The 15639-nt window shown below is 36.6% G+C and overlaps 1 protein-coding gene across 2 annotated transcripts; it reads right to left on the reverse strand.

Annotated features, from left to right (window-relative positions):
* Positions 1 to 2989: 2989 nt before the first annotated feature.
* Positions 2990 to 8938, reverse strand: LOC137828940 (sorting nexin 1). Of its 2 annotated transcripts, XM_068635707.1 has the most exons (11): positions 8763 to 8938; positions 8489 to 8626; positions 6844 to 6979; positions 5796 to 5929; positions 5345 to 5419; positions 4652 to 4811; positions 4384 to 4517; positions 4200 to 4268; positions 3914 to 3993; positions 3612 to 3672; positions 2990 to 3527 (listed from the first exon to the last, which is right to left on the reverse strand). In XM_068635707.1, exons 1-11 carry the CDS (start codon positions 8772 to 8774, stop codon positions 3309 to 3311), a joined length of 1218 nt encoding a protein of 405 aa, XP_068491808.1. In that variant the 5' UTR covers positions 8775 to 8938; the 3' UTR covers positions 2990 to 3308. The 2 variants fall into 2 exon arrangements, with proteins under 2 accessions (XP_068491808.1, XP_068491809.1); XM_068635708.1 differs by lacking the exon at positions 8763 to 8938 and having other exon boundaries at positions 6844 to 8375; positions 8489 to 8662.
* Positions 8939 to 15639: the final 6701 nt, after the last annotated feature.

The raw sequence follows: 15639 nt of genomic DNA on the forward strand, positions 1-15639 counted from the left end.
CAGAGGAAATTTTGGAAGACCTCACCACAACCCATGGTAGATAGAAAGTGCATGGCACACTCCAGCTAGATTGCATAGAACTAATATTGACTACAATATGTCTAGTCTAATCTTGTTCAGGTACCATGTAGAGGCATAAAGGGTTTCACCCTTTGTCTTGCTGAATAAGACATTGATGAAGATTCAAATACTTCATTAGACAATATTTTAATGGGCTCATACTTGCCTCCTCTTTGTGCTCTTGTATCTCATGCACCCGAAATATGTTTAATGTTAATCTTGTTCAGGTAGCATGAGGCATAAATGGTTTCACCCTTTGTCTTGTTAAATAAGACATTGATGAAGAATCAAATATTTCATTAGATGATATTTTAATGGGCTCATACTTGCCTGGTCCTCATCCTCTTGTATGCACCCAAAATATTGTGTGAGTTCATCCTTTTCAAGCAGTCTAAAATTTAGTATTATATGTTTTAGTTATTATTTGTAGAAATTTTATATATTAAAATATTTATGTTATATTTTGAATTAAGAAACTAATTTTGTTGATTTTAAATTATTTAATTATATTATACATTTTGATTCTATTGTAATTTATTTTATAGCAAATAAAACTTTGTTGTAAGGAAAAAACTTTTTTTTGAAAACTTGGATTTAATTAATTTTAAAGAACATTATTTGGACAAATGTTCCATATTTGATAATATTTTATTCAAGTTTTTGCATTTATTTTTAAATTTTTTAATAAAAAACCCTCAGACAAAATGTGTTTGATAAAGAAAAATATAATAATTTATTACTAGAAATAGTGGGATGCTACCAACAACAAAGTTCTTTTTTAACACAACACAGACATTAAATTCCAAATTTTATAAGGTCAATTTAAATTTTGAAAATTGCTTAAAATATCTCAAATGGTTTGTTTTTGCAATTGTAATTGTTGCATAAAAGATTGAAATAGAAGTCCCATTTATAGACTTTTGAAAATGTTGATTTAAAACAATACCGATGCAATTAATCAATTATTTCAAGTTGTTAATCGCATGCCTTGAGTTTGTTTTACATATTCAAGTTCTCTATTGCTCACTCTAGTGGACTTGCACTAGAAGAGAAACCACTAAAACATGCATATAGGTTGTCGCGTATGCATTTTGTCAATATCAAGTTTCTTCCCTCCAATGCTAAGATATGCATTGTGAAGCATGTGTGTTTTTACTCTCTTCATGTAGAGACAACATTGTTGACCTGCACTTTTGTGCTCTACCCAGATCTTGATGTGACCTTTACTTTGCAGACTGAGTTGCATCTCAAGGCTGCCTAAAAAACCTCTAGTCACTCCTCCATCATCGAGTGTGATCAGGCCAAGCGCGGAGCTAAGATGTGACATGACATGTGTGTCTGTCTTCTTAATTTTCAATCTAAGCCACTTCTTCCAACATCTTCATCCACTCCTTAGTTGTTATCCTCCAATGATGAAGAAATGGAAGTTGACTAAGGTCATCACCCTTTTGTTGTTGTTGGTTAAGAAGGGGAGAATTCATGTGAGATAGGGAGTATATAAAAGAAGAAAAATATCAAGCAAAGGGAAGCATACAAAGAAGAAAAAGAAGAAGAAGAAAAATAAAGATTTGTTTTTCTTTCTTTTAACAATTATTTGTAACAGACTAATGTATAAAGTTTATTTTTGTTATTCCGTGTTTTTATTTCAAACACCATATATGTACCCAAACATATAAATATTATATCTCATTGATATAATATAACTAAATTCAATATTAGAAAAGTTTAAAATCTCATTAAACTTGTACTTGAATTATATAGTTGTTAAGTTTTCAAGTATATAGTTGTTAAGTTTGTAAAGTGTTTTTCAAAAACTTTTGTTATGAAAACTTGATTTGTTAACTCTCTTTGTAAAAACTCATGTTTAAACTCTATTGTTTTAAGTACCATAAAAAATGGGAGATTATAAGAGAAACATTTATTAAACCTATTTATTTTGATTAAGTGTCATTAAACAACAAAGTATAAAACATGAATATGTTTCATCCGGAAGACGCAAGTTTTATCCAATAGATCATGCAAGGCACAATGTGCTTCATCTATCAGACAATACAACACATATGTTGTTTTTGCTTTGTTTGATGAGAAAAAGTCTCATAAGACTATGCATATACACAATGTTTTAAGCCAACATTGTTCTTAATGAAAAAATTTGAGTTTATTTTCTGTTGTAGAGAATGTTCTCATTTTCACGTTTACAAAAAAAAAACTTAAAGTTGAAACCAATGTCAAAGATTTTTCGAAGGACGTGCTAAAGTTGTTTCACACCAATGCACGTTCTAATACGTTCTATATAAACTATAGAAAGACTATCTATCTCGGACAAACTTACACTTTCTTTTTTCAACTTAGTTGAAAACTCTCTAATCAAGTTTTGATAAGTGATGCTAACTATCAAAATATTATTTAAACAAAAAATAAATATTTAATGATGCATAGACCACATTTAATGCATCATGAAGGAACAAAATTGTGAAAATGAAGATTTTGAAGTGAAGACTCAGAATGGTAGAAAAGAATTTGTAATGACTCTTCTCACAATTTTGTATTTAAGGAACTCTTTAAAGTTGAAGAAAAGAAGAAAAATTATCAAGAGTGCAAAACCACAACTAAATTTGTTGCTTAAAGCTCTAAGTGTACATATCTTAATAAGAAAATTGTGTTTAAATAGCCAACTACTTCATATTGACTAATAATACACAATTATTGTTTTATAAATCTGATTTATAATTTTACAGACTTCAATACAAAAAGTTTTAACTTTAGAAAATGTGTAAAAAGAGTGTACTGATAGCTCTGCCCTCATTATCATGCAAATCCGACACCATTTAACACAATGTTGTATTTGCCACTCGCGCTTGTTTCTTTCCAGCAAGTATCATTGGAGGGAAATATTAATTGGATTTATATAATTTGTTAAGTCAAAAGCTTGTCCAAAATAATAAACATTCTCTTTTCTGCTTGTAAATCCGCAGTGACTATATACAACAGAGGAAGATACATAAATCGCAACAGGAAGAGCAGCAAAATAGAAAATAAAAGTGCGGACAGGTAACCCCTTTACTCTGTTTAAAATTAGTACAAAACCGACCAGAAAGAAAAAAAAAACACATCTTTTACAGCATAATAATAATAATAATTCGAAAGCTCTTTCACAAAACAAGAGCTGCGACCTGCGTCTGCCATACCCTGGCCCCTGTAACAACCCATAAAAGAGTACTTTATCTATGCTCTGCAGAACTCATTGATTAATTCTCCACGAGAGAGGAACATGCTTCCAGTTTGGGAAGCAAACTTCGCCACGCGTCAGCAATACCATTTGCAAGACGTGCCTGTCCTTTGGCAAATTCATGGAAAGCAATCCCAATATCTAATGTTTTCTGTTCCTGAAAACGCTCCATCTCTTCATTCATTAGTTTCACAATCGTCTCAAATGTATTCGTCGCCTGCTCACTCTCTGCCTTCAACTGCATGGCAAAATCTTGTCAGTCCATTTAAAAGAAATTGCATATAATTCTCATTAGTAGAGGTTAATATTCAAGCAAATTTGCCTCTTTATATTCATGCTCAGCTTCTGCAACTTTATCAGATCGAATCAGCATGAGCTTGTCACTGCATTGCAAACATATATATCAAAATATATGGCACCAAGACTTCTTAGGCTTTTATTCATATCACAGAATACAAGACAGAAATAAGGCTTTTATTTTGCATTCACATAAGCAGAAAAGAGCTTTTCTTTTAGGAAAGGGACCTTAGCCATAACATGATGTTTATATTATATCAAAAAGGAATTATTCTGCAGTAAAAATTAAATTAGGCAAATAATAAAAACAAGTAACCAGGAGTATACAGATTAATCTCCTTTAGCTTCATTGTTTCAGCCAGTTCACATTGTCTTCTGAAGGCATTCGCCCTCTCTGCTATTGTTGCCTGTTTCAGAATGTGAACCAAGAGCTTTAGATTGAAAAAAAAGGGTATAACAATCCATTTTTAGCAGAACTCATATGATTCGCATAACTGAATAATTGTTCTACTTAGGCAACTGGATATATATTTCAAGTAAAAAAAACATAATATTTTAATCAAGTTAGACAAATTAGTTATTAAATACTGAAAGAAAACGAGACCGGGACTACCTTAATAGATTGTACAGCTCGGACATAATCCTTCAATGGTTCTTCAAAATTCATCAAGAGCTGATGAGCCTATCATAGTAGGATAGTTTGTTTCAGTTTAATCCGTCAATAATATGTATATACCGTCATGCAAACATATGAATAACCAGTAAAATGTTGTCCAACAGCAAAACGTGAGAATTACCTCCTTTTGCAGCTTGACTGATAAAATCTCTGACTTCATCCCAAGTTCAGAGAATGCTTTCCCAAGAGCATTTCCTTCAGAAGCACCCAGAAGTTTTACTGCTTTTCCAAAATCAGACAGTGATTGCCCCAATTCTGCGTGAACATAATCAATTATGAATTTATCTTGTCGGAAGAGTGGATAAAAAGAGCACAAAATTATAAAACAGAAAGTAGATACAGAAGACAATAATACGAACCAAACCAGAATCTTAAATTGCATCATATACCTCTGTGCCTCTTCACAAGACGGTATGCATGTTTTTGAGCTTCAGCCAAGTGGTTTTCAAGCTCAAAGACGTAATGTTTCATCTTTTCATACTCAGGATCTGTTTCTTCAACTGGTTTCTCTTTCCCAAGAACAACATCACTCACTTTAGATTGCACATCCTGTCAAAATTCACATAAACAACAAATTAAGAAACCTGGATGAACAGTACACTCAACCAGATCGATTAGCAGAAGCTAATGTCTAAAGTAGAGGACAAATTGCAATCTGAGAGCTTGTTAGCGTGAACATATTCATATCAAAGGAAATTATCTGAGAATGAAATACTGAAGTGGCAGACTATCACATTCAGTAGCAGAATATCACATTAATCTAGCAAAATGCAACTACCAAGTCTACAGTTGTTTCAAGGAAAAAGCTAAAAACTGTTAATTTCCAAGTTCATTAATTACCCTATTATATGGTCGACATATCTTCCATGACAAGCTTATTTGTTAAAAACTAATACCATAATTAGCAACAGTTTCAGGTCAGCTAGTTATCCTGGCCTGAATTTTATACTAAAAGAAGAAACTCCATAGTAACTAATAATATTCATTTATACATTTTGTGAAATTCATTATAATAGCATCCTCTATTATCTAAAACAAAAATAGTTGAATATCATTAAAACTTGTAAAAAAATTTATCTTACCTTAAAAATCTGCATTAGATCGGCCGGCTTCTTCTTGAATATGCCAGTCTCTTGTGACCTTAATCGTTCCATTGTCTGCATAATATGTTTAATGAAATGAAGATAATCTAAGTTCATATTTTCGTTCTTAAAAAAATTCAAATATGGGAAAAAGAACAGATATCATAAAAATACAATATAGATACAAGAGAAAGGAATATTATAGAAAAGAAACAGTATTAATAAGACTTGCACATTCCATATTCCACTATCCAGTATGAACTATTGTTGCAAGATACTTACAAAATCAGTAACAATAATGTATAATTCAACTTTGGACTAAAATACAGTGCAGTAACAGCACAATGATAGAAGTGGTAGAAAATAGAGTAGAAAGAGAACCAAAGCAAATTGCATCTAAAATTGACACAGCTCCACAGAGGAATAAAGTCTACTGCAAGTGAGCCATCACCTCTTCTTCTGCCTGCAAAAACAACCTCAGGTCCTCACTTTGGTGAAGTTCACGGTGTGATGCTATCCTATTTACAAATACATCTAATGCTTGCCGCCTCATTTCAATAAATTCAGCACTGAAACGAAATTTCTCTGCAATAACAACCAAAAGGGAAGCCCAGATAGAACTTTAAGTGGCAACAACATTTCAAGGTTCCACTGAATAAATTAAAATCAAAATGCACAAATTTATCACAGGAACTTTGGATAACGATCAACATTTAACAGCAATAATATCAAGTCTAGAATGTATTTTTTATTAAGCATAATGCATGGCTTCTAGGATCTCAATCAGCTTAGAATACATATAAGTGATGAAAGTCTCATGTTAGTTGAACCACCAACTAAATGCACAGTTAATCTTGTCAAAGACATTCCAGCTCACACCAAATATATATATATATATATATATGTATGTATATATGTATATATATATATTTATATATATATATATATATGTATGTATATATGTATATATATATATATTTATATATATATATATGTATGTACCTATGTACATATGTTATGTTTAAATTCTGAAATGAAGTGCCAAAGAAATTCCAGATCACGCAATTTTTTTTTATTTAAATTTGAAAAAGAAAAGATTTTACTGTAACATAGATCAAACACATTAGAATTACTAATTCAAGCTACTAAGCTCCACCAGAAACCTGAGATTCTGGAAAATAGACAAAAAGGTAAAGCGGATGACTAAATGCTCCAAAATTAATTCTGAATATAAAAGAAACCTATGATAATCTTTTTTGTTTGATCATGTGAAGAGTACTATTAAAAAAGCAGCAATTCCTCACTGAAATTGTTTTTGTGATGATAAATGAAGAGGGTAACATAAGTACCAAGAATCAACATGAGCTGAAGTCACAAAAGGAAGATAAAGCATTGAACAAGTATCAAGGTAGCAGCATTAACATACATATTCCAGTGACAATAGCTACTTTCAAACTATTCTTAAACTCACAATGACATTAGCGTACACAAGATCTTACCTACAGCACTTTTCTCTGGAAGAGGGGGAATGAAAATGCCTTTGTACTTCTCAAAAAGGCGATCACGTAACCAGACAAAGTCACTGTAACGTCGAATAACAATCTTCTCAGGTGCTTGATATTCAGGGAAATTTGTCTGCCAAATTGTTTCAGATGATGAAAAGTTACACATCTTCCCCCATGTATTATAGTGGTGGTAGGAAACTATAACTCATAATGAAAAGAATATTTTTCCATTTAAAATAAGGGAGTAAATAATCAAGGGTCTAACTAATGAGTTTACCGAAGTCCTTTAAGAAAAAAGTTTGCTAGCGAGTTGAACAGATTAATGCTTCTAACCCGTAAACTTGTCCGGTTTTATGATTACTCGCAAGTTTGAAAACCCTGTCAACTTTGTTTGTGTGTTCCCATGTAATAAATGCTTTATTTCCACTTAAAAACTATATTTTTTGTTTCCTTAATTACTGTAGCATTTGAAAGTTCATAAATACATGCTCAATGAATTTCAAACAGATCATTTAAAGTGGTAGCTAATATTTACAAACTAGTAGACTGAGCAAAATAAGAATCAAAGTGACAAGGCATTTAGAATAATAAGATTTTGAGACATGATTTCAGCTTATAAAAAATTGTCCATTATCCTAAAGAATTAAACCTTCCCCGCTTCTACAAAACCGTAGGCAATTTTTTTCTCAAGCTGTGTGTTCCATTCACTTAATACAACAAGCAGCAATCAAGCTCAATCTCAAGCTCAATCATCAACCAACAAGCACACCCCCTCTACATTCATAATCACAAATGTTTTGGCTGTTTCCCCTGGACCGCGCATTTTGAGTCCTTACCCAAACCTGCGCTAAAGATTTCAAATTCATTCTACAGGTGATCGCGGCCGTTATTTGCACTTTAAGGATGTACACTTGCCCACACGGTTAATACGGAAGAGGAAGAAGGATCCCATTTAAAGGTGGAATAGCAAACACAATTTTTGTATTCTCACCTCCTATAAACACTTCCTATTAGTTTAAGTGACCAAAATGTATTTTCCTAATACACACCCTTGCGCTAATTATGTCCAACACGACACTCTCGAGGACTGCACACAGTTATAGGGAGGAAAGGAGAAACTCTACGAATTACCCTAAACAGTAACAAGAGAATGAACAACATCAAACCAATGCACATCTCAATTCACTAAAGCAATCCAACGAATTTCAGCTTCTAACTAATTTCTCTAAATCACAATGTTCAACAAATTCCAATCATCACAATTCCTCGGAAATGGATGTCAATTAACCGCATTCATCAAAGCCAATCGGTTACTCCTGAAAATCCAATCCCGGCACGAATATCGATACACCGATCACCGAAAAACCCCCTCCCAAACTAAACCCCACTCCTCAGCGGAATCAATCACACAAAACCCCGAGATTCCACTATATCGGCTCCTCAACTCTTCGAAACTGACAATGCGGTCGAAGTTGAGTTCACGAAAAACTCCAACAACCTCCGTCAACTCGAAAACCGCAGCTGGACTTAGATTCAACAAGAAATTTCAAAACCAAAAGTAAAATAAAATAAAATAAACAATAATAGATAACGAGAAATGAAAGAAAAGAAGAGTAATCAGACGAATGATCGAAAGTACTTTGGTGATGACGCGGTAGGAGATGTAGGATTGGACGCCATTGCCGAGCTTAACGGGATCGGTGACAGAGACGGAGAGGAAGGGCTGCGAAGAGGAAGGAGATCTAGGGCTCTGCGACGAACCGGAGATAGTTCTCTGCTGTTCCATACCGCCAAACAGCCGTCAACATGCAATAAAAAAAGAAGGAAAAGAGAAAAAAGGTTGAAAGAAAAAAAAAAGGAAGAAGGTTGTGCGCGGTATTTGCGAAATAGAGTGGGGATAGAATTGTAATTACGTTTGAGTTCATGGTTTGGGGGCGAGCGAGTGTGGCAGTGGCTCCACAGAGAACGTGTCTCGATTGAGAGAAGAGAAGAAAATGAATGAGTTGCAGTTTGGGACGGTTCAATAGGGCCCACGATGTGGGTTACGGCTCAACTCTTCCTATTTTCAACGCAAAATCTGCCTCCAAATACTACACTAACATTTAATTGTATGCAATCATTCCAGCATATTTATCCAATTATATAAATATATTTATTTTACTAACCAAACTCCCAATTAATTCCTAATTAATATATTCATTTATTTGGTATCCCCTATAATTTATATACATATGATAACAAGATTCAGTTACAACATTTTATATACCAAAACTACAAAATAACTAACTATGATTTTTAGTTATCTAAATATTTATTTAAGAGACTCGAAGATTTATAAATCCACATAAGTACTCATTACATTTTATTATTCTATACTTGGTATATCCAATGTCAACAATTAATTTAGAAAATATTTTATTGAGTAATACATGTGTGGATGTCGGACCTAAGTAATATTGGTTTACTCGATACACAATTCGTTGTCGTGCTGGTAGTCTTCGAATCCTTCAATGTTCTTCCTCTCCTACACGCGTCGTCGGTTGGTTGGGGTACCTGCGATTGTAATCCGACGCTCAAGTCATTGCTTGTTATTGGTCTATTCTCTCCGAATATGAAAATGTACCTTTTTCCCTTTCAAAAGTCATCCTTATAGGTTGACTTGGGTGTCCACTTGTGTGAGTCAGATAATCAGTTCACCAAGACGTGTATAATGATCTTGTGTAGTGGCTTCCTGATATCACAAGAGTGTATTTCAAAATATGTTTTTGACTCATTCAACATTAGTTATAACTGTTTTCTTACCATGTATTTATTATGTCGTATTATTAATTTTTGTCTTCGATTGTCCGGTTCGACCGGTACAAGTACCAAACTTAATTGTGTGTATGTCTCTATTCGAAAAGCCGAAAGCCCTACAATCTAAGAATTTCAATATTTGTAGTAGAATAAAATTTACGAGATATTTGAAGTGGAAATAAAAGGTTGAAATATTTGAAAAGCATGGTACATTGGAAGAAAGGTACTCTTAAAATGAAAGATAAAACAGTATAGAAAGACCAACATTATTGTAGTTTTTCTAAGATTTGTTTTTTTATGTTTGACTTTTGTAAAACCTGTTCAATGAGATAATCGGTTCAAACGCGATAATATCAAAATTCGGTTTGTGGATTGAGCTTAACCTCGTCTTTCCACGAATATGTTTAAGGTGTGAGTTAAATGTTATTGTATTATTAAACATAATTATGTTCATATAAAGTGTGATTTGCTCGGTTAAATATTTCTATATGTGTACCAGGTTTAGTTTTTGATAATAATGAAGAAGAAATTCATTTGTAAAAGATTCTTCGCTGAGAATTATTTATTCAATTCCACAATATTATGCCTAATGTTTTATCTTTTTTTTCATAATTTTGAAAGTTACATGGTTTTTGAAACTAAAATTTGTAGGTTTTCCGTACTTTTTACCATTTCCTCATTCAAAACTTTTTGTTTCATTTTACTCATGAACTTGTCTTTCCTAATTTTTTTTAATTAGTATTATGTTTTTACAAGTTTTTTTATTTATTTTTTTCAATGTCTAAGTTATCTTGTATTTTGGTATATCTAATCTGGTTTCAGATTATTTAGGAATCAAATTCAATAACCGTTTAAATATATTTTTCACTCTTAATTATTAAAAGATTTTAAAAAAAAATTCATCATGCTTAGTTCTTGTATTTTAATTTTTTATGTAAGAGCAAAAACGTGGTTTAAATATTTTATTTGTTATTAAATATAAGCTTGTGTAGAATTACTTGCATCAAATATATTTAGATTTTGTAAGGTTACACTCTTCTTTCTTTTCCTCATGCTTACCATTTTTTAATAATACAAAAGTTACTTCTTCACGATTTTTTTCATTTCATTTCAACAAGAATCTTACATAGAAAAACATTTTTTGAAAAGTTACAATAACATTTAATTACCTATATATTTATTCAATTTCACAACGTTACGCTTACCATTTTTCCTATTCTAAACTTTTTTTTTTATAACTTTGAAACTTACATGATTTTTAAAACTAGATTTGGTTGGCGTTCCGTTGTTTTTTCCATTTACTTATTCAGAACTTTTTGTTTCATTTCAATCGCTTAAATGCTTATTTATTTATTTATTTATTATTATGCTTATATTTTAATATTCTTATTTTTCTCATTGTTTCAGTGCATTTGTTTAGTTGCATCCATTTTTTCAAACATTTAAACTTTTTTATTCTTTTTTCAACATTAATTAGTCTCACATATTTTATTGTTTTCAAAATATTAATATTTTATTATCATATTTTAAGCTTTTCGATTTTTTTTTATAAACACAAAACTATGATTCAAATATTTCATTTTGTACCGGTAGGCACCGGACGAACGTGGCCGACCGACCGAACCCATAATAAATATGAGGCATGTGTGACAAAGCTAAAGTGGTTAAGATACACCTCCGAAGAATAAGGAATACGCGTTTAAAGAAGATATGTTCCCCGGGCATTCCGGAGCACGATTGGCAAGACCTATCCACAACCACCCTGAGCCCAAGGGATAGAAAGCCCATTAGGCAATCCTATAAATATGTGCTCAAGCCAGAGAAAGGTACGTTTTGATTCACTTACTAAACCACACTTAGAATCTCATACTTACTTGAGCGTCGGAGTGCCTTCGCAGGTACCCTCCCCCGCCCGACCGAAGGAGACACCAAGAAGGAGTGACCGACCGAAAGAGAAGAAGACCGACACGTCAGCAACTACACTACATCAACCGATCATGCCTGGGCCCCATCTCTCCACTCAGGTACAATTGGCGCCCACCGTGGGGCCGAGGCAAATTTTCAATTTTTGAAACTATAATGGTTGCAACAAGAAACAACAACGACGCTATGGCAGAACAGATGACTGTGATTCAAACCCTCCAAACTCAGATGGAGGAACTGCGACAAAAGGGGATGGAAGACCATCGTCAACATGAAGAAGATAGACGCCGCCAAGAAGAAGAAATCGCCTTATTGAGAGAGCAGAATGCACGACTCCAACGACAGGTCGATAATCCCGAACGAGAAGGCCAATCCCATATGGCCAACCGAACCACCTCTCGCATACCTACACCGACCAATCCTGCTTCCAGAGCTGAAACAGTCGAAAGAAAGTCAAGTAAAAGGGGTCATCCTTTTACAGACGAAATTATCACCACACCACTTCCTGACAAATGGAGAGGTCTCGCTATTAAACTCTATGACGGCTCGACCGACCCGGACGAGCATTTAAATGTCTACAAGACGCAAATGACTTTGTATACCACAGATAATAATGTGTGGTGTAAAGTTTTCCCCACGTCCCTTCAGGGAGAACCTCTTACCTGGTTTACAGAGCTGCCTCCGAACTCCATTGACGACTTTGACATCTTAGCCGTAAAATTCTCCACTCAATATGCCACCAGCCGACCGCATCACATGTCCTCCATGTCTCTCCTAGCGGTACAACAAGAAAAAGGCGAATCTCTCAGAACCTTTCTAGATAGGTTCAACAAAGCATGTATGCACATCCGAGGACTCAAGCAGGAAGTTGCATTGCACCATTTGGTCTCGGCCATCCGACCGAACCGTTTTACTGAGAGTCTCATCAAGAAGCCGCCTCAAGACATGGAAGACCTTCGAACTCGAGCAACCAAATTCATGCAAATCGAAGAACACATTGATTACCACCAACGGTTCAAAACCGTCGGATCCGGAGTCCTCAAAGACCAAACCCCGAACAAAGAAAGAGAAGTCGAGACCGAACGAATCGTCCGAACCACTCCAAGGTCCGACCGGAACAGAGGAGGCCGAGTCCCCAGGTTTAACAGTTACACCCCCTTAACTGTGCCGAGGGGACGAGCCCTAGATGAAGCACTACAAACAGACTTAATCCCAGTATTGAAGTAATATCAAACGCCACCGAATGCAGATACCGCTAAGCATTGTCAATACCATCGAAACTTCGGCCACACGACCGAAGGATGTCAGGCGTTGAAGGACAAAATCGAAGAGCTCATCCAGGCTGGTCATTTGAGGCAGTTCGTCAAGAGGACAAGGAATTCAAGATCCCCACCACGGAGTACCGACCGTCCATCTCGTGGTGTCGACCGGTCATACCGTAACGATTACAAACGCCGAACCGACCGTAGCCAGGCTTCGCGGAACCGCAGTCAAAGCCCCGTTCGGCGTACACGCGCCCGCAACACAAGTCCCGACCGAAACACCCGCCCTCGCCAACGAGTCCGCGAAGTCATCAACATGATTGTTGGACCCGTTAACTTGGGCGAACCGAACCACGAAGCAAATTATATAGCCGGTGGCGGGTGCTCAAATTCCGCCCGAAAGAAACATCTCCGGGACATCCAGTCCGCTCATGCTACCACAAGGAGGCGTCCACACATACCTCCGATCACTTTCACTGACGATGAGTTCACAGCTATAGATCCAGCCCAAGACGACCCTATGGTAATCACTGTAGAAATTGACAAGTTCGCAATTGCCAAGACCTTGGTCGACCAAGGTAGCTCGGTCGACATATTATACTGGGAAATCTTCAAGAAAATGCGCATCCCAGAATCAGATATTCAACCCTATAACGAACAAATTGTAGGGTTCTCAGGTGAGCGGGTCGACACTAAGGGGTATATAGATTTATATACAACCTTTGGTGAGGAAGACGGTCTCCATAAAACAATAAACGTACGATATCTGCTGGTTAACGCCCAGACTTCCTACAACATCCTGCTCGGCCGACCGTCCATCAACAGATTAAAAGCCATTGTCTCCACCCCACACTTAGCCATGAAATTCCCTTCGGCAAATGACGACATAGCAACAATCCATGTTGATCAAAAAATCGCTAGGGAATGTTATGTTGCGAGTTTGAAAAGTGAGCCAACTCGGCGACTCTACACGACCAATCCGGACGACCGACTCCCACAAAAACGAGGACGATCCCCCACTCGACGTGCCGGACGGCACATGTCCCGTCGTCAGATGATAGCCCTTGTTGATCTCGACCCTCGTATGGACGATCCCCGTATGGAAGCAGGAGAAGACTTGCATCCATTCCGGCTTCGCGATGATCGCCACACTACACATATCGGCACTTCGCTGAAACCGGACGACCGAATGGCCATCGGTACGACACTTGTTAAAAATGCCGATCTGTTCGCCTGGACGGCCGCTGATATACCTGGCGTAGACCCAGAGGTTATCACTCACCGATTATCACTGTATAAAGAGGCTAGGCCAATAACTCAAAAGAAAAGACATCTAGGCGAAGAACGACGCCAAGCCGCACGTGATGAAGCCGATAAATTGTTACAAGCTGGATTCATTCGGAAAGCCCATTACACCACATGGCTAGCCAACGTGGTTATGGTAAAGAAAGCGAACGGAAAATGGCGAATGTGCGTTGACTACACGGACCTCAATAAGGCATGCCCAAAAGACTCTTACCCTCTGCCTACCATTGATCGTCTCGTTGATGGAGCGGCCGGACATCACATCCTCAGCTTCCTCGACGCCTACTCAGGTTATTAGCAAATCCAAATGCACCCGGCCGACCGAAAGAAGACAGCCTTCATGACCGATTCCGATAATTTCTACTATGAAGTTATGCCCTTCGGACTCAAAAATGTCGGGGCCACTTATCAAAGACTAATGGACCATGTATTCCACGACATGATCGGCAGGAATGTTGAAGTCTATGTCGATGACATCGTCGTCAAGTCTGACTCATGCAAACAACATATTGTTGACCTAAAAGAAGTTTTTCAGGCCCTCCGTCAACACCAGATGCGACTCAACAAGTGTGCGTTCGGCGTCGAAGGGGGGAAGTTCTTAGGTTTTATGCTAACTCATAGAGGCATAGAAGCTAACCCCGAGAAATGTAAAGCTATCTCCGAAAAGAGAAGTCCCAACTCCATTCAGGAAATTCAGAGACTTATCGGCCGACTCACCGCTCTATCCAGATTTGTTCCTAAACTTGCCGAACGAACGAGGCCCATCGTCCGACTATTGAAAAAAGCATCCCGCTTTGCGTGGTCGACCGAATGCGAAGAAATTTTCCTCCAATTGAAAACTTTTCTATCTTCCCCGCCGGTCATCCAGAAACCGGACGCCCGAGAGCCCATTATAGTCTACCTCGCCGTTTCACACGAAGCCGTCAGTTCAGTCTTAGTACAAGAAATTAATTTGGAAGAACGGCCAGTTTATTTCGTCAGCCGCGCCCTCCATGGCGCCGAAATCCGATACCAAACGATCGAAAAGGTAGTTATGGCTCTCATCATTATCGCTCGACCAATGCGTATGTATTTTCAAAATCATCGTATTATTGTTCGGACAAATTACCCCATTGTAAAGATTCTCACTAAGCCAGATTTGGCCGGACGAATGATCGGATGGACGATTGAACTATCCGAATTCCATATTCAGTACCAACCACGAGGAGCCATCAAGTCGCAAGCTCTTGCTAACTTCGCAGCCGAACTCACTCCTTCATCAGTCGAGACTGAACACTCATCGTGGATCCTATACGTGGACGACTCCTCCAACGAAAGGTCGTGCGGCGCTGGAGTCGTTTTGGAAGGCCCTGACGAGATTGTCATCGAGCAAGCCCTAAAATTCGACTTCAAAACTTCAAACAATCAGGCCGAATATGAAGCCATTTTAGCCGGTCTACGCCTTGCTCAAGAATTGGAAATCACTAAGTTAATTTGTAAAAGTGATTCCAGGTTAGTCATTGGT

This window comes from Phaseolus vulgaris, chromosome 7 (genome assembly GCF_000499845.2).
Source record: "Phaseolus vulgaris cultivar G19833 chromosome 7, P. vulgaris v2.0, whole genome shotgun sequence".
Taxonomy (NCBI): domain Eukaryota; kingdom Viridiplantae; phylum Streptophyta; class Magnoliopsida; order Fabales; family Fabaceae; genus Phaseolus; species Phaseolus vulgaris.